Raw genomic sequence first — 18,390 nt, 5'->3', positions numbered from 1 at the left:
AGCTAATTTCCAATGCAAAGAGGAGTACTTTTATATTTTTCATCTAAAATTTAAACATTTTTCTCTAAGAAAAACAGAAATACGAATTATTCTTTAAGATTTTGTTATTATTTATGGACGAAATTACTTTCGTTGTCTTGCAATAGGTTTGGCAGTAGTAGCTATAGTGGTACCTTACACAATGTAAGTTTCGATGAAAAGGCCAAACAAACAGCATTGTTCTTAACAAAACTATATATGATATGTTGTTCTAATGTAACTTTTCATTCATGTTCTTTCGTCAATCCTTATACACTTGTTAAAAGTTACGTAATTAAAATCTAAACTTTCTTTTCTGTAAAATATTCCATTATGTCCGGTTGCGACCAGCACTGTTCGATGTTGTTGTATAAACGTAAATCGTATTTATATATATATATCAGAAAGAAACATTATATAAGATTTATGTTAAGAATGGAACTGACATCATTTTTCAGTATGACTGCTATGTACCAAATGAAATCAGTTCCAATATCATTCTTTTTCAAATATATTTACAATATATGAATAAAATCTTTGTCCAATTTTTTTCTTTGAAAAAATTATTTATATATTTAATTTTTATTCTAAACACAGCTTTTTTCTTTAAAGTTTTCAATCATTTTTCCGGCTAAGGGGATCGGCTTTTGGTAAACCCTTACCTCGGGTTAAATTGTTATCATTGTTCTTAGGGTCTATTGCTTCTGACACTATTGGAACCAACTCAAATTCCTTTTCGGTTCCTAAAAGTATTGAAGATTGCATCCCATTATCGGGTCGTTCGTATATGTTTGGTGTTGTGTCAGCAATAGGTATATTTTTGAGATCGTGGTTGGTTGTAAGATTGGATTGTTCAGTCTTTTCACTCTTGCGGCGATACTGCAACTCGTTGGCCTCCAAAGCTTGATCTATGTGGTTTGGTCGCGTACGCAAAGGAAATTCAATTTTCACATCCAAAAAATGGCACAGCTCTTCTATGCCATCTATGGCATCCAACATCTCTTTTGTAGATTGTTTTGGCGTATTTTTTCGAATTGTTTCCAAATACGACTGCAACTTTGAACGCGCCACTGCTACCACCGTTTGCATGTTTTTCAACTCTAGTCGCATGACTTCAGTGTTCTGGAAAAATCAAAGATACAATTTTGAAGTCGTGAACAAGACATATTACGTTGTTTTTATAAAATCAATAAATGTAGTCCCTATGTAGCACAAATGTCTTTAAATATTATAAAATCACATGGAACATTTTATTTCAGTAGAAAGAAGTTCTAAATCAAAACACCAAAGGTAGGGATTAATAGGGATCCTTGATGTTGTTGTTGTTGTTGTAGCAGTAGTACATGTGTGTGTTTGTGTTCTGCTAATCTGGTTCCAGCTCCAGGTTTAGAAATTCGGCTACTTTAACGGGCTGTAGCCAGAGATCCTCTGGAGTGAGTTGGGTAGGTTTGGCTGAGCAATTAAAAAGGTGTAGCGTATTGTGCGGGCCTGTATCACACGCCGGGCAGGCGTCACGCACATCTTCATTAATTCGTGCCCAATACGAATTGAGGCGACTACACCATCCTGAACGTAATTGCGCCAAAACTACCCTGGTTTGTCTAGGCAGCTGACGTTCTTCGGCTGCAATGGATGGGGGGTGGACTCCGAGGACGGCATTCACTTTGTAACTGCTAATAGCATCCGCGACTGCATCGGTGTGAATGCCACTCAGACCTGCCTGATAGGCTTCTTGATCTAGAGGCTCTCTCTTGTAGCGCTGGACCTCCCTCTCTAGATCATGTATGTCCTTCCTGACACGCCTGGGTGGGGGAGAGTTATCCACCATGTGATGGTTGGGATGGCTCTCACGGTAACACCCAAGCAGGTACTGCAACGAAAGCATATGATTATGCTGACGTAAGGGAAGGACTTTCGCCTCCTCATGTAGATGGTCCACTGGTGTCATGAGGAGGCACCCTGTCGCAGTTCTCAGGGCAGCGTTCTGGCAGGTCTGGATATTCTTCCACTGCGTAGCACTAGTATTCGCAGACCACACTGGAGCCGCATAGTTGACCACAGACCGACCTATCGCGTTATAAGAGGTCAACAAGGTTTCTTTGTCCGCACCCCAAGAGCTGCCGGCTAGCGCCTTGAGGACCTTGTTCCTACTTTTCATCTTGTCGCAGATAGCTGTGGCTTGCGCGGACGACTTGAACATGCTGTCGAACGTTACCCCAAGAATCTTGGGGTAGTTCGTGGTCGGTATTAAATTCCCCTCGACCTGAACATTCAGCTGTGTTCTCATCTCCGCAGACCATGTGGTAAAGAGTGTGGCCGTTGATTTCGTGGCGGATATTTTCATATTCCTCGCGTGGAAGTATGCGGCAAGCTCCGCGAGATAGGGGTTCAACCTTTCGCATATGTCATCGACCACTGGACCCGACGCCATGATCGTACAATCATCCGCATACGTTACGATCTCAATGCCGTCTGGAGGGCGAGGAATTCCGGAAAGGTAGAGGTTAAACAGTTCCGGAGATATCACCCCACCTTGGGGAACTCCCTGTTTCACTCTACGGGCTTTGGACTTCTTGTTCCGGAATTCCACGTACGACTGGCGTCCACACATATAGTTGATTATCCAACGTTTCAAACTTGGCCGGAGGGTAGTTCTCTGTACGTCCTCAAACAGTGTGGCATGATTGACCGTATCAAATGCCTTTGATAGGTCAAGGGCTACCAACACTGTTCTGTCACACGGCCTGTTCTGGTTTAGTCCTCTACTAATATGTGTGGAAATGGCGTGTAATGCTGTTGTGGTACTATGTTGTGGACGGAATCCATGCTGGTGGTTGGCAACTGCATAGCTTCCTCTAATGCTGGGGAGGAGTAAAGCCTCAAGAGTCTTTGCTACTGGCGACAAAAGCGAAATCGGCCTGTACGATTCGCCTTTACTGGCATCCTTGCCTGGCTTCAGTAGCGGGACCACCCGGCCCATTTTCCAGGTTTCGGGCACTATGTAGGTGGCTAGCGACAAATTGAGAACTTTTGTTAAGTACTCGACTCCCGGCGTATCCAGCTGCTTCAACATTACCATTGAGATTCCGTCCGGGCCCAACGCTTTGGATGACTTAGCGTTACGGATGACATTTGCAACATCACCCATCGTAAACTGTGGTGGTTCCTCCTCGGCGGGAAGAGATCTGATACGACGTAGTACTCTTCGCTTCGCCCTATCACTCTCGGGGTGCTCGACAAATTGTCGGTTAAAATATTCCGCGCACCTCTTCGGATCAGTCACCGTTACGTCGTTAAAAGTGACTGAGGTCCTATCATCCTTTTTTCCAGGGTTCGAGAGCGACTTAACCGTTACCCACAGCTTACTCATATCGGTTCCAATGTTGCAGCACTTCAGATGGTCTAGCCACTTTTTCCTCTTATGCTCCTGCACCAACCGGTTGACTTCCACTGTCAAATCACTGATTCTAGGATCAGTAGGGTTGGTACGACGGAGATCATCACGCTCGTTTGCTAATCCCGCTGCCTCTGCTGGGAAGTTTGGTCTTATCTCGGGTATTCGACCAGCAGGTATATAGCGAGCGGCTGCAGCTCTGATGATGTTTCGGAAAATCCTTTCTGCTACCCGAACATCAGAAGGGTTGGGCAGTTCTCTGAAGCGGCGGTTGGTGAATTCTCTGAACTCTGGCCAGTGAGCTTTCCCATGGTTAAGGAAAGTGCGGCGTTCAGAGGTTATGAAATCGGGCGACCTGCTTATGGAGACGATTATCGGGAGATGGTCTGAGCCAAGAGAAATGACGGGTTGCCAAGTCACGTCATTTATCAGACCGGGTGACACTATGGTTAAATCTGGCGAACTGTGACACTCTCCTCTTATTCGGGTGGGGGCATCCTCGTTAACCGTGCAGAATGTGGAGCAGTCAATCTGCTCTGCCAGCGCTGATCCCCTCTGGTCATTACCTAGGACGGAATGCCACAACTCATGGTGGGCATTAAAATCCCCTAGTACCAGGCGGTTATTGCCTACCAATAATGGGCTAATATCAGGCAAATAACGTGGTTCACAGCTATTAATCGGCGGGATATACACATTAAGCACCTCTACCTCGGCAGTTCCACACTTGACTGCTACCCCCATACATTCCATGTATGGGTCACTAGAGACTAGCTCAAGCGAGATAGGTCTGTACTGAACAGAATGGTGTAACAGGAACGCTAATCCCCCACCTCCACTTCTGGTGCGATCCTTCCTTAGTACGTTGTAACCATAACAACGTTGTAGGCTGCAATTTTCATTCAGCTTGGTTTCCTGCACCGCTGCGATCTTAATATTCCTCCGACTCATAAATTCCACTATCTCATCTATTTTGCCTCGAAGTCCGTTGCAATTGAATTGCAAGAATGATGCACAATCCGGAGTTGGAACAGCAACATGTGGCGTTAGGTGCTGCGGTGTTGGTTGCTGTTCTGGAGACTGCGGTGGAGTGCCATACTCCGACGACGTCTCTGACGAGGACGACGAAGAAGAGGACTCGCTGGGGACTACGTTACTGCAGCAAGTCGCAACATAATCCCTTTCGCTGTAGTCTCGCAAACGCCTTAATCCGGAACAGTTCTTGAAGTGCACCCACTCTCTGCATCCATTACATCGCACCGAGACAGATCTGTGGTGGATGACGTTCTGACAAACCGAGCAGAACCAAGGTCCGGGGTTTTCCTCAATCCCGGCACGGACCAATAAAATCCGGAGCAAGCATTCCGGGATATGCTGCTCCCAATGCAGAAAAATAAACAAACACAAACATGTACATACTGGGTTGGCAGCCGCTGGCCGAAACAGGAAACTTGTTGTTTCGGGTCAATCCGGTATCGTAGAACCCGCTGCCGTGGGATTGAGGGATCCTTGATAATATGAAATGGCGTACTACTGTAATTACTATTGACGTTTTCTATAATAAAGAGATATCCCGAATAGTTTGATTTTGTATTAGGAACAACCTAAGTAGAATGTTTGGTACATTTACATGTGTGTGCTTACATAGGCCGACCGTTTAGTAATTCTAAAATGAATATGGTCAGATCTGTGCACATTTGTCAGTTTTCTTAAACAAATTATGTGCATTAAATACAACCTTTCCATACATATGATTTAGGGACATATATCATCATAAAATTGTCATAACCTTAAAGTGTTCTTGATAATTTTTGGTCGAATTATGTACATTGTCTTTATAGCCATCCATGGCTACATTATTGCTGCCTTCAGAAGTTGATTTTATTCTTGCAAATAGTGCTTCTTCCACAGCGTTTCGTTCCTGAATCGTTGTTACGTGTCTCTCCAAAGCACTTTTTTCTCTCGGTTGGGGTCCACGTGAGCATTTTTTATCTTTAACGGCAGGATCGCGCACATTGCCCGGCATGGTGAAATATATGAACGCATTAGATGGTCTGTCGTACTTTTTTGGCATTTTCATATGCAAAGCATGCCGAAGGATCAAGCTGATGTCTACATTTTGGGGATATCGCATCAAATAGGTAAGACACGTTGTATAGTCGCTCAGTAACACTGCAATAGTAAAGACGAAAGCGTTTATCATCTATTTTTAAACGTAATATATATTTTCGTACGTTTATCACGTATCCTTATTAGCATCGCAACAAGTACGTAGTTTGGTAAATCAAAATGGTCGCTGTCGGCAAAAATGGCATCCCACAGGACAAGGAGATCTAACAAAGCAAATTCTCGTCCAAACAACAGTCTCAACCAACGTCTAAAGATAGTTGAAATATACGTAATTAAGTTTAACGTATTTACCATAGTTATCTTACATTCCAAAAATATGTAGCGGAATATCCAACTTTATTAAATAATTGTGCAGGTGCAAATCTTCTTTGGCTAAGATTTTATCTCTAATAAAGTTTAGTTGCGTTATTACTTCCACCTCTGAGGCATATGCTGGTACTTTCTGTAAAAAAGAGGATAGTATTTTTAATGAACTTAAATATAGTCATAGTAAAATGAATTCTTTCCCAGAACTTTAACACTACTACATTTAACCTACATCTGGATCTGAGAGAGCCACACTGTTGCCACTTGTAGACACCATGGAGCCGCGAACACGATAATAGGATTCTATAGATGCCATAACACGAGAAAATATAAAACTAGAAAATGAAATAAATCAATAGAATCCCAATTCAAATAGTTCATACTGCACATTACTATGAATCAGCTTCTAAATATAAAGGATTCATTACTTCCAGCAGTGTGTCACTGAAATAGAGAAGATCTTTTAATAAGAGATACGTTCTAATAAAATCGACTTAAATACCCACTCTATATCGGAATAATTAGCAATTTCTTTAAAATGTAAAAAACTCTGGTGGTCTCCGTACATAACGAATAAAATTGGTGCTAGAATTTCGTGCATTCCTTGCCGATAAGACATGTATGGATGATCCCGGGCGTAGTAAAAAAGTATATTGATCTTTTCAAACAAAAATGTTTAATTAGTAGTATGTGTAGCTTTATCCCAATAAAAATACAGACTAGTCAACTCGTAATACTTTTGAGTATTTTATATTTCTGTAACTATTGGAACTGCTCCGAACCATGATACAATAAAAAGGTATTGTTTTTTGGTTATATCTTTGTAGTTCTTACGAATATCGCATACCTTCTTATTGAACCAAGGAAGGCATTTTTCTATATCTGCGATTTGGAACACTTGTTTACCATAATATTTTGAATTGCCGGTTTCCGAAAAAAATCTACGCCAGGAAATGTCCTTACCACATCCTGTCGTATTGTAGCAAACAGTTCTTGGTCACTGAAGTATTGGTTCCAAACACTCTACAAAAATTAATATTGCAATATTTTTTTCATAAAGTATTGTTTTGAAGTTAACAGCATTTCTTGGTTGCCAACAAATATGAATCCATTTTAGTCACTAACCTTTGATGATTGTGACAGTGGATCGTCGTCCACTTGCATTAAATTTGCTCCTGTTTGGTGGGGATTTTTGGCAAACTCCTTTCCTAACTTTTCATAGCTATACAGAATAGTCATCAGTTAATACTTCAGAAATTGACTACAATGTAATATTACCTTTGCCTCTGTTTTTTCTTTTCAAGTGCCCATGACAAATGATCCGGAACAACTCTAGTTTAGTAAAAACTCTTAGATTTTTTGGAAATTTTTTCCAGAGGTAGGTATTTTTACCCTGATCCCGGGAAACTATTTTTTTTCTTGGGGACGGACCCGGGACCCCAGATTTTTGACCCAAAAGTCCGGGATCAAGACCCCGCCTGGACCCGGATCCACTTACCCGATATAGACAATATGGGCATCGTTGGAAAGCTTATGAAAATTCCTATCCAACAAGTGGTCACATGATGGGGTAAGATCTTACGGTTCGGAAGTTATAGTCTAATTATCGATTTTTTGGACCCGGATTTTTTATAAAACCCCCAAAAAGTCAAAAAAGGGCCCATTATGGGGGTCAACAAAATTGTTTCCAAATTATAGCTGACACTCTTACCTTTCCAAAATGCTACAATTTGTGCTAATACCTTTTTCGGTTCCAGAGATATGGGTCTTTCCATCCGCATAACCCGATTCTAACCAGTTCATTAAAATTACGTTTTTAATAAAAAAAGTGTTTATTTCGCGTAGCAGTCGTCGGAATAACAAAAGTTTTCTAAATTTGGAACTTTTTGTAAATAGCCGGCCTTCGGCCGGGGCTTGAGATTTTCACCTATGGGTATGTCCGACCCCGGCTAACGCGAACAAAAGGTTCATAATTTCGGCACTCTTTGTAAATAGCCGGCCTTCGGCCGGGGCTTGAGATTTTCTCCTCTGGGTATGTCCTACACCGGCTAACGCGAACTAAAGTTTTCTAAATTGGATACCTTTTGTAAGTAGCCGGCCTTCGGCCGGGGCTTGAGATTTTCTCCTCTGGGTATGTCCTAAACCGGCTAACGCGAACCAAAGTTTTCTAAATTTGACACTTTTTGTATATAGCCGGCCTTCGGCCGGAGCTTGAGATTTTCTCCTCTGGGTATGTCTCACACCGGCTAACGCGAACCAAAGTTTTCTAAATTTGACACTTTTTGTAAATAGCCGGCCTTCGGCCGGGGCTTGAGATTTTCTCCTCTGGGTATGTCCCACACCGGCTAACGCGAACCAAAGTTTTCTAAATTGGATACCTTTTGTAAGTAGCCGGCCTTCGGCCGGGGCTTGAGATTTTCTCCTCTGGGTATGTCCTACACCGGCTAACGCGAACCTAAGATTTCTGAATTTCATTCTTACGCAAAATATACCTTTTTTATTGAAAACATAGTTTTAATGAACTGGTTAGAATCGGGTTATGCGGATGGAAAGACCCATATCTCTGGACTTAGTAAAGGTATTAGCACAAATTGAACCTTTTTGGAAAGGTAGAAGTGTCAGCTATAATTTGGCATCAATTTTGTTGTCCCCCATAATGGACCCTTTTTTGACTTTTTGGGGGTTTTATAAAAAATCCGGGTCCAAAAAATCGATAATTAGACTATAACTTCCGAACCGTAAGATCTTACCCCATCATGTGACCACTTGTTGGATAGGAATTTTCATAAGCTTTCCAACGATACCCATATTGTCTGTATCGGGTAAGTGGATCCGGGTCTAGTAGGGGTCTCGAACCCGGACTTTCGGGTCAAAAATCTGGGGTCCCAGGTCCGTCCCCCAAGAAAAAAATAGTTTCCCGGGATCATGGTTAAAATACCTACCACTGAAAAAATTTTCGAAAAAATTGAAGAGTTTTTACTAAACTAGAGTTAAGCCAATGATCCTCACTCAAAACTCTCAAGAGAATTGACCAGAAAACGCTACGAAATTTTGAATATTGCAATGCACCGTCAAACGCCTGCTCGCGAATGTACTCTGGATTTGTACTTAAGCTTTTTAAGAGGCCACTCCATTCATTCCTTAAAGAAATTTATACAATAACAAATAAGTTAGCACGGTCTTAAACGCGCATCATATCTTTATTAAATTCCGATTAAAATATAAAATACAAACTTTTTTAAAACAATGAATACTCAGAGAACTTTGGCGAATATCTTAGACCGATAAGATCCGTGAGTACCATTCCCTTCTGTTCAAAACAAAAGAAATACAGTTTTAGATAAGGGACTCAACTCTATTACCTATATCTCTCCTTCGAGTTCAATGCAGTTCCTTTTTCGCTGGATTTCTCACTAGCATTAGCTTCATCTTGTTCACCTTCTGTTCCATTAATTTCAGAGGTGTAGCTTAAGGCTTCTACACCAGGCACTGTCATTTTTTCATTTTTATTGATTAGAGTAGGGATAGATAAGTCTACTTCCGATTAATCGAATAATCGACTTTTGGTACTCAAAGCTCTGAAACTCGAACTCGACAATGGACTTGGGTGAAAACCGAGTACTCGACTGTTCATAGTTGATTGTTTGACTTATGCTATGTTCACATTGGAATTTCAATGTCGTTGTTTGCTCTCAAAGTACCATGGTAGAAGAATATAGGTAGGCGCATCGACTCAGCTGCCGGGACAACGAACTGTCAAACCAATTTTGGAATTGAAAATGTTGAATGAAAAATTATTTAAATTTGTAAAAATTGTTGAAAAACGTGTATTATAATAACATCCGAATGACGTCGTATAAGAAAATATCTATTTCTATTTATTTTTGAAGAAACATTTAAAATTTTTTGATATATCAATGTTTCCAAGCGTTGCTGCTTTTACCTGTATTCTTCTACCATGCAAAGTACATTAAATCTGATTAATTTTTCTATTTTGATTTTTGAAATGTCATAATTTATTTTTTTTGATAAATTCTCTCATTTGTTAGGAATGGCATATATTTCATCGTAGTTCTGAGAGTGCTTTGAATGGAACAAAAACCTTTGTTCGCTCAGAAAATTTTGTGTAGGTAAACAGGTAAATATTTCATAATTAATGTTCGAATAACAAATAAATAGCGAATTACGTGCCATGTGAACTTAGGATTACTTTACTCATTATTTTTTTTTCAAAACCTTTGCTCGCTTAGAAAATTTTGTGTGGGTAAACAGGCAAATATTTCATAATTAATGGTCGAATAACAAATAAATAGCGAATCACGTGCCATGTGAACTTAGCATTACTTTACTCATTATTTTTTTTCAAATTCCTGTTCCATTGAACAAAACTGTAAGGTCACCTCGTTTCAAATTTCAAAATCTTGTCAAATTTAATGGCAAAGAAAACAGGTTCCCACTATTAGAACAAAATTAAAGGAAAGTCGATTATTGCTTTCCATTGCCTATCCCTAGTCTCCATTCTTTAATTTTTTATTTTCTTCCTGTTCTTCAGACATATGTTGCCATATGTCAATTCCACCGTGTTTCGGGTATGGTGAAATTTTAAAGTGACATTAGGCACTAGTGTTTACCGGGAAAGTTGTAGATTTGTTGATTATTCTTGGGTTAATATAGGGTTATGATACCATTTGATTTGATTTTTTTTTATTTTCTTGGCTTAATATTTCAACTTTATTTGTTAATGTGTGCGTATTCTTTTCAATAATAAAAAATTGTTCAGAAAATATTCAAATACAGCTTTTTCAGCGATATAAACCTTATGCCATATTTTGTGATATATCATAAAGGGACACCAGAGCCGAATCCTGCCGTCGTTTCCCATTAATGGCAAGCTGTTTATGTAATCTTATGCCATGTTTACGTTAGAACTTTTTGTAGGGTTAACCTACTTTGAGAGGATTTATTTGAAGCAAAAGTAATGGGCATGACAATTTAAATCCAAATCCAGTGGGTTAACCCTCATATATATAAACGTACTATTACCCTAACTATAAATTGGAAGACATAAGATAATTTAAATTGTAGAAAATAGTAATACTTAACATGGCAATCATTTAATCATATGTTTACAATTTTTTCAAATTTATACATTTGATAACATCTCATTGTCATAAAAATCTGGAATAGAAAGTGTTTTTTATGCATTGAAATTTGACAAGGTAAATTACAGAAAATGCAGAGCGGGGAATGCTAATTTGAAATGAGGTTATCTTTATTTCATTGTACCATGATACTTATTTTAATATGACGGGTTTAGGGAAAATATGTGAAATTGTTTCTGAGTGTATCCTCGTCATTATGGGTATATACATCATTTATTCATCATTCGTCATCACTTTTGCCGTTACCGATACAAATTGATAAAATTAAAACTCTCAATGGTAAATTACAATAGTTTTCAGGATTTAAAAATGTTGTTAACTTTACCATGTACTTTTATTATAACTTTTCATTTATAAGTTTGCTTTTTCATTGATCGATTTTTATGTATTACATGAAACGCTTTTTGGCTGGTTTAAGTCATCTGCTGGCTTCTTAGTAGACGAACAAAAAAAATTTTAGCTTAACTTTCGATTCCGTCTGTGTACTCTTCAGAGTTTTCTTCCAAAAGAGAATTAAACTAACGTACTCTCTCAAAAAAACTGCAGGACGTTTACTTTATTTTAAATTTACTTTAATTTAAAAATTGATTTCTTCTTACTGTTTTTAATGATTCTATGCATGTTTCATTTGTCTCTTTCTCTAGGATCCGTCTTGCATCTTGAATACCACATGCCAAGAGCTGAACCATTGGCTATACAGACAACACTATATTATATCTACTCAAATTTTACGTGACTTGATTTGCAATAACTTGTGTCATCTTGGCAAATAATAGATTGCCAAGAACAAAATGAACAGAATTTAATTGAAATTCTTCAGATAAAACTCGATCACTTAAAGAAGAACCTACACGAGCTGATGATTTTGTGCTTCACCAGCTTCTATATTAAAAACTAAAAAAAATAATGTTAAGCTTTTGTCAACAAAATTTGTAACGACACGATTACCGCCGTTGCTAGGATATGCTCGCGGTGACCAACGTGCGTCACAGAAATTTGTTTATTTCAGCGACTTGAGTATGAAGAATGGCTATATTTATTTTGGGAGAGATATCCCGCTTTATTCTTCTTTATTATTCAAATATTTTATCATTTTTCTGTAGTGTTGTCCTTCTTATCAAGAGCGGCTTTCTTCAACCCACCCTTCTGCGGAGCAACCTGGGGCTTATAAGAAATGGAATCCTGTCTCTGAGTGGCGTGGAGAAACTCACTCTCACTCCTTGAGTCTCGTATCTTATCAATTTCCGCACTCATGTTACCGGTCTACACTCGATTGTTCCCCTCTCACAGCGGGACACTCCTTTTATAGAGATCTCCTTTGTGTAAACATGTTGTTTACTCCTTCGCGACTCTCAACAACGCCTTACCAAGGCATGTTATTGGTATCTATTTCTTCGCGATCCGTTCGCGAAAACAAATTGTTTACAAAATGTAAAAAAATCTATTATTTAATTCTGTAACGAGCTTGCATTGATACCAGTAAGGCTTAAGTGTGCCAAGTTTTGTCTCCGAAGGTTCCAAAATAGAGCTGAATGGCGCATATGGCGTTAAGCTAACAATTTGTTTTCATAATGGCCAATAAAAATACATTATCTCGAGAATACCAACACCTTTATTGCTGGGAAGCTCCACACTCAGTCCATAAAAAATCGTACTTTTACTTTCTCAATTTTTGTACACCCGAAATTCGTCGGCGAAGACTGAAAGCACAAGCAGCCCAAGATAAACAGATAATCTATGTGAACGGTATAACCTCACCCTCATTCTCTTTGCTTTGGATAAGACGACGTCATTGACCTGCTTTAAGAGGAACGTTGTTGAGAATCGCGAAAGAAAACAAAAAGCAGAAACTTCGTGACGATAAGACTGTCTCACTGTTCGAACAGTTAGTCATTATTAATTTGTTTGAAATTCGTTTCCTCATTTTTTAACTGTTTTTACTGGTTTCTTGTCCGATTCGCCGTGATGTTGTTTTTGTTTTTCTTAATTTATTTCCTGTCCATCTCAAAGTGCGGACAGACACATGGTCGGTCTGGCCTAGCAAGAAACAAGACATACTCACAACTATAACCAGATAACAGCATTAATACGGGTATTTAAATGTAAATGGCATATCAGATCGTCAGCATAGTTTTGTATTTGACCTGAAATATTGACATTGACCTTTACCGTTAATAAGTTGTATAAATTGTGTACAGAAAATATTCTAATTCTGAAATATTAACATATGTAATGTATTAACAAGTAAAAAAGCAGTTTATTTCAGCAGGTCGACAATTAGAAAAAAAATTTTAAATTTTTTTTAATTTTTTGAAAAAAAAATACAAATTTGAAACATATTATTCAAATGGTTCCATTATTGCAAGATAATTTTTCTTAATTAAGACTACCCTAAAATATTTCAAGAAACCTATTAAAATACCAATATCCCATCTGACTAAATTCATCAAAATTTCAAATATCGAGGGGGTTCCATTATATGAGATGAGGTAATACTTGGACCTATATAGACAATTCCATAAAAAATTGTCCAAAATCATGAAAATACCAAATATTTTGTGGTAATGTTATATTGGCGCTATATGCAATCGTAGACTTATTTACACAATTTTTTTTGTAACTAAGAACTTTAAGCATCTAATTCCGCTCAAATAGATTCAAAAATTTGGCCAGTTTTGAAAGGTAACGTCACATGGGGGATATACGATATCGTGGACCTATATAGACCTTTCTCTTTCAGGGAGTAAAGGATGAGGGTACGTACAAGGATTTTTTGATTGACTTAAGTCATCGGCTGGCTTCCTCGTAGAGGAAGGAAGGAGTTTTAGGTCGACTTCGTTCGATTTTGGTCTTACGCTCCTTTGTTCTTTTCCGAAGAAGCCAGCCTTTGACTTAAGTCAAAAAATCCATGTGATACCCTACAACAATATGTTAGAAGACACCTTATGTCCAAATCCATTTGGGAAGATTTCGCTTTTGAAATGATGTCATAGAGCACTGCCCAGATATTACCCTTAGTTTTTTCTCCACTCTACTCCACTCCATCGTGCTCTTAGTTCCAGCTAACTATAATCCAATCGTCAGCCAAAATGCTTGACTTCTTCCCTGTCCTTAACTCTCTTCTCATTCTCCGTGTCGATTGGTTTCAATTGTGTGATCAGGAATTTTTTTGTTTTTGGTTCATTTGAACCCCTAAATATTTTGAGGTCACTCTAAATTTTCAAATTTAGACTCATCGATATGATTTGCTTGTCTACGATATTTGGCTATATTCGTCAACGAAATCAGTATAATAAAGCCAGAAGAAGAATAATACCCCCCAACGCATAGTGTTGTAGGGTATAAAAACCAGTAAACAAAGTCTTAAACTCGGGCGGGACCGACTTTATGATACCCTACACCATTTGCTAATTTAGTAGAGCTCCACACAACAATTAATAGTTTTTATGGGAGAATTCAATCATACACACTATGATTATTATTATAAGTTCAAAAGACTAAATATGCCTAAGCATTTCCATCTTTTAAAATCGGACTTGTATTGCCCATTTGACTATTTACTTCACTTGATATGAGATGTGTAATAATTTTTAGAAAATGTTGTTTCGCAAGTTATAAGAGATTTAAGCATTTAAAATTGTCATCGTTTATGGGAGAGGTACCACAAGTGGTAGCTCGATATCTATCATCTTCACACCACATCTTGTGTTAGTAGAAATATTGAGATATGTGAAGTTTGAAAAGAATCGAAAGCTTATTTCGCATTTTAAGGTCGTTTGTTTATTAAAAATTTTGATGCCTCTGTGGGGGAGGTACCAGAAGGAGCATATATATATATATATATATATATATATATATATATATATATATATATATATATATATATATATATATCATCCTTACACCAGATCTTGTGTTAATAGAAATATTGGGATGTGAGAAAGAGATAGAATTATTCAAAATTTTGCCCCTTTGTGTGGGGGAGGTACTAGAAGAAATGGTCCGATTTCTACCATCTTTACAACAGATCTTGTGTTGATAGAAGTATTGATATGTACTAAGTCTGGATGAAATCGAATGTTAATTTCTCGTTTTATGAGATTCGTGTATATTCAAAATGTTGACCCTTTGTGGGTGAGGAACCCGAAGGAATGGTCCGATTTCTACCATACTTCTAACGGATCTTGTGTTAATGGAAATATTGAAATGTGCGAAGTCTGAATGGTGTTAATTTCATGAATATTCAAAATTTTGACCCTTTGTGGGGGAGGTACTTGATGGAGTGGAGCGATATATTCCATCTTAATACCAGACCTTGGGTTAATAAAAATATTGGGATGTGTGAAATTTGAAGACAATCGAACTCTTACATCACATTTTATAAGAGTTGTAATTATACAACATGTTGACCATTTGTGGGGGAGGTATTTGATGGAGTGGACTGATATTGTCCATTTTCGCACGTGACTGACGCAAATATTTGAATTTGCAAAGTTGGAGCAAAGTCGGATTATCGTTTCTCTTTCTGTGGAAAAAATATTTTTTTTGAAAATTTCGATATTGCCCATCTACGAAGTCGATCGAAGTTTGACAAAATATTACGATGTACAAAGTTTGGACCAAATCGGATACTCCCTTCGAGAATTATCGTGCGCACCAGCCAGCCAGACAGACGGACGGACATCGCTAGATCGACTCCAATTAAACAATTGTTGACATTATGATCAAATGAAAATAGAATGAATATTGTCGAATAATAAAAGAGCTCTATTAGATGAATAACTGATCTGCAATGAAGCAAAATAAATTTCAAAACAACAATAATTACGTTTCAGTTCAGTTTGATTAAAGAAATTGCTTATTATACATATCTCCATAGAGATTAAAACCCAAAGTCAGTACAGCATGTTTCATATTCGACAATTATTTGTTTGTGTTGACAATAATAATAATAATAATTGTATGCAAATCAATATGTAAGTTTTCAATATTTGTTTACTTATCGATTTATATGGACATCTATTGACACACGTTGGCCAGATACCATTGAACCCAAATATAAAGACATATGTACATACGAACGTATACCAAGTCAGATTACTTCCTCGAGCGCTACCGAATTCGACAACTCATTCTGTCGGGTTTCTACGTTTTTCTGATACTTACTTCGAAATACCCAATTGCCCAGAAACGTGGATGTTCTCAATAGAATTGTCGAATTAAGTATTCATGGAAATTATGAAACGTTCGCGGCAGTACGTGTTCCGAATATTGGTTTGTTAATCTCGGCTACTGATTACATAAAGTATGGCACATCACATGAATAAGAATTGGAATAAATAGCTAATGGAGAAATGAATTATCAGTCGGACGGCAGAAAATAGAAGCGATTCCAATCAATCGCCATTGCGTTGCGGCGAGAGATGCAGGTGGGTGGATGTTGATGGTCATTATGGCCAGATATACTCCCTGTACCCTAGAAATTTGTGTTTGGTTGTGCCATTAGAAACATGCTTACAAAACCAAACCCTTTTCATGCAATTAACATACGGCTGCCCTATGTGCTCGATAGACCAATACAGTCGCTGACCAGTCGGTGTAGACCTAATCTTTCACGGGGCCCCAAAGAAAGAATAAGCAAGGTGTTAAGTCACAAGTAACAACGTGTTGAATTGTGGTCACCACTTCGGGGGATAACACGCTCCCGGTACTTAAGGTAAGGCCCAATATCCAAACGAACCATAAATCCCACAAATCCGTTTCAGGACATTTGGAGTCGATCTAGCGATGTACGTCCGTCTGTCTGTCTGCTTAATGCGCACGATAACTTTCGAAGGGAGTATCCCATTTATCCAAACATGGTACATCGTAATATTATTCTCAAACTTAGATTGAGTTCGGAGATGGGCAATATCGGCACCTCCCCCACAAAGTGTCAACATTTTCAAAGAAAATAATTTACTGCACAGAAATCCAAAATCCAATTTTGCTTCAACATTTCAAATCCTAATATTTGCATCAGTGCTAGGTCAGGTTCGAAAATGGACAATATCGGTCCACTCCATCAAGTGCCTCCCTCACAAAGGGTCAAAATTTTGAATGATTATAACACTTATAAAATGTGATGTGAGAGTCCGATTGTCTTCAAATTACATACATCACAATATTTTTATTAGCCCAAGGTCTGGTGTGAAATTGGGATATATAGGTCCCCTCCTTCTGCCAACCCCTTCAGGTACTTCACCCACAAAGGGCCACATTTTCCAATACTTACATCTGTCATAACTTGCGAAACAAGTCGGCGATTCTTTACAACTTGCTATATCTAAATATTTCTCTTAACCAGAAATCTGATATGAATATGTAATTTTATCGAAATTTGTGATTTCGCATAAAATTGGATATAAATGTTAGATTCTTTAAAATTTTGCACACACACCACCAATATGTTTATCTGTATTAGATAAAGTATGAAAATGGAATATTTCGGTCCGCTATATCATTTACCTCACACATATTTCCACATATTCCAAAAATGTGCACATATTTCATATAAAGTATAGGAAGTAGTCGATATTTTTATCAGTCTAAGGTCAGATACAAATTGGTCAATATTGGGCAACTGCTTCGGAACCTCCCTCATAAAGGGTGAAATGACATACAGTACGTTTACATATAAATCGGTTATCCCACTGGATTTGGATTAAAATTGTCATATCCATTACTTATATTTCAAATAAATCCTCTTGAAGTAGGTTAACCCTGCAAAAGTTCTAACGCAAACATAGCATTAAGTCGGTCAAAAATGGTTTTATGTGTTCTCACCGTATGGATGGAAACAAAATAAAAAATTGTAATCATACGACATTCGCATGAGATTACCTTTGTAATTGTACCATCAGTTCAATATTCATTTGAAATTTCTTAAAGATCTTATTTAAGTACTTAGTTCTTAAAGTTCTCATTTAAGTACTTACTTCTCCACTTTTAGTGGTCAGATTAATGTCTTGGTAACTCGACTTTTTAATGGCAATTTGGACATACCTCCGGAATTACACGGAGATAAAAAGATGACAGCAGATATGTAAAATACATTCCGCCTTGTAGCGCCTTAAATAATAGCTGATCTTCGGGTATTTTGGCCTTTTCCAATGTGCAAATCACCGTGCAAGTTCTCACATTGACCGCCTTTCGGGGTGAAACCGTTGTCGTTGTGCTGCATGCCATTAAATATGTATGAGTGGCTAATGCTCTCCATTCATAGCTTGTTTCAAAACAAATGACTAATTCAATAAATTCAAAGCGCCCGAAAGCTTAGCAAGAGATTTTGTTGGACAACATTCGGCTATACATTTGTATATATGTATGTATTGAAATACA

At 38.0% G+C, this 18,390-nt stretch overlaps 1 protein-coding gene across 2 annotated transcripts; it reads right to left on the bottom strand.

The window, feature by feature from the left end:
• Nucleotides 1-86: 86 nt before the first annotated feature.
• On the bottom strand, nt 87-9,391 carry LOC101896438 (TBC1 domain family member 5). 2 transcript variants are annotated; one of them, XM_059125294.1, is made up of 12 exons: nt 9,211-9,391; nt 8,854-8,988; nt 7,127-7,171; nt 6,974-7,070; nt 6,755-6,871; nt 6,355-6,506; nt 6,242-6,292; nt 6,081-6,183; nt 5,848-5,984; nt 5,647-5,789; nt 5,241-5,584; nt 87-1,140 (listed from the first exon to the last, which is right to left on the bottom strand). In XM_059125294.1, the coding sequence occupies exons 1-12, from the start codon at nt 9,342-9,344 to the stop codon at nt 634-636; spliced, it is 1,965 nt and encodes a 654-aa protein (XP_058981277.1). In that variant the 5' UTR covers nt 9,345-9,391; the 3' UTR covers nt 87-633. The 2 variants fall into 2 exon arrangements, with proteins under 2 accessions (XP_058981277.1, XP_058981276.1); XM_059125293.1 differs by having other exon boundaries at nt 5,202-5,584; nt 9,211-9,390.
• Nucleotides 9,392-18,390: the final 8,999 nt, after the last annotated feature.

The sequence above is a fragment of the Musca domestica genome, unplaced genomic scaffold, assembly GCF_030504385.1.
Source record: "Musca domestica strain aabys unplaced genomic scaffold, Musca_domestica.polishedcontigs.V.1.1 33, whole genome shotgun sequence".
Classification (NCBI taxonomy): Eukaryota; Metazoa; Arthropoda; class Insecta; order Diptera; family Muscidae; genus Musca; species Musca domestica.
This window is presented reverse-complemented; position numbering and strand designations above follow the sequence as displayed.

Coding starts and splice junctions, on each gene's coding strand:
- LOC101896438 (XM_059125293.1), bottom strand. CDS start 9,344: ATGACAGTGCCTGGTGTAGAAGCCTTAAGCTACACCTCTGAAATTAAT. Junction 6,872..6,973: donor CACTGTCACAATCATCAAAG/GTTAGTGACTAA, acceptor TAATTTTTGTAG/AGTGTTTGGAACCAATACTT. Junction 5,790..5,847: donor CCGCTACATATTTTTGGAAT/GTAAGATAACTA, acceptor AACTATCTTTAG/ACGTTGGTTGAGACTGTTGT.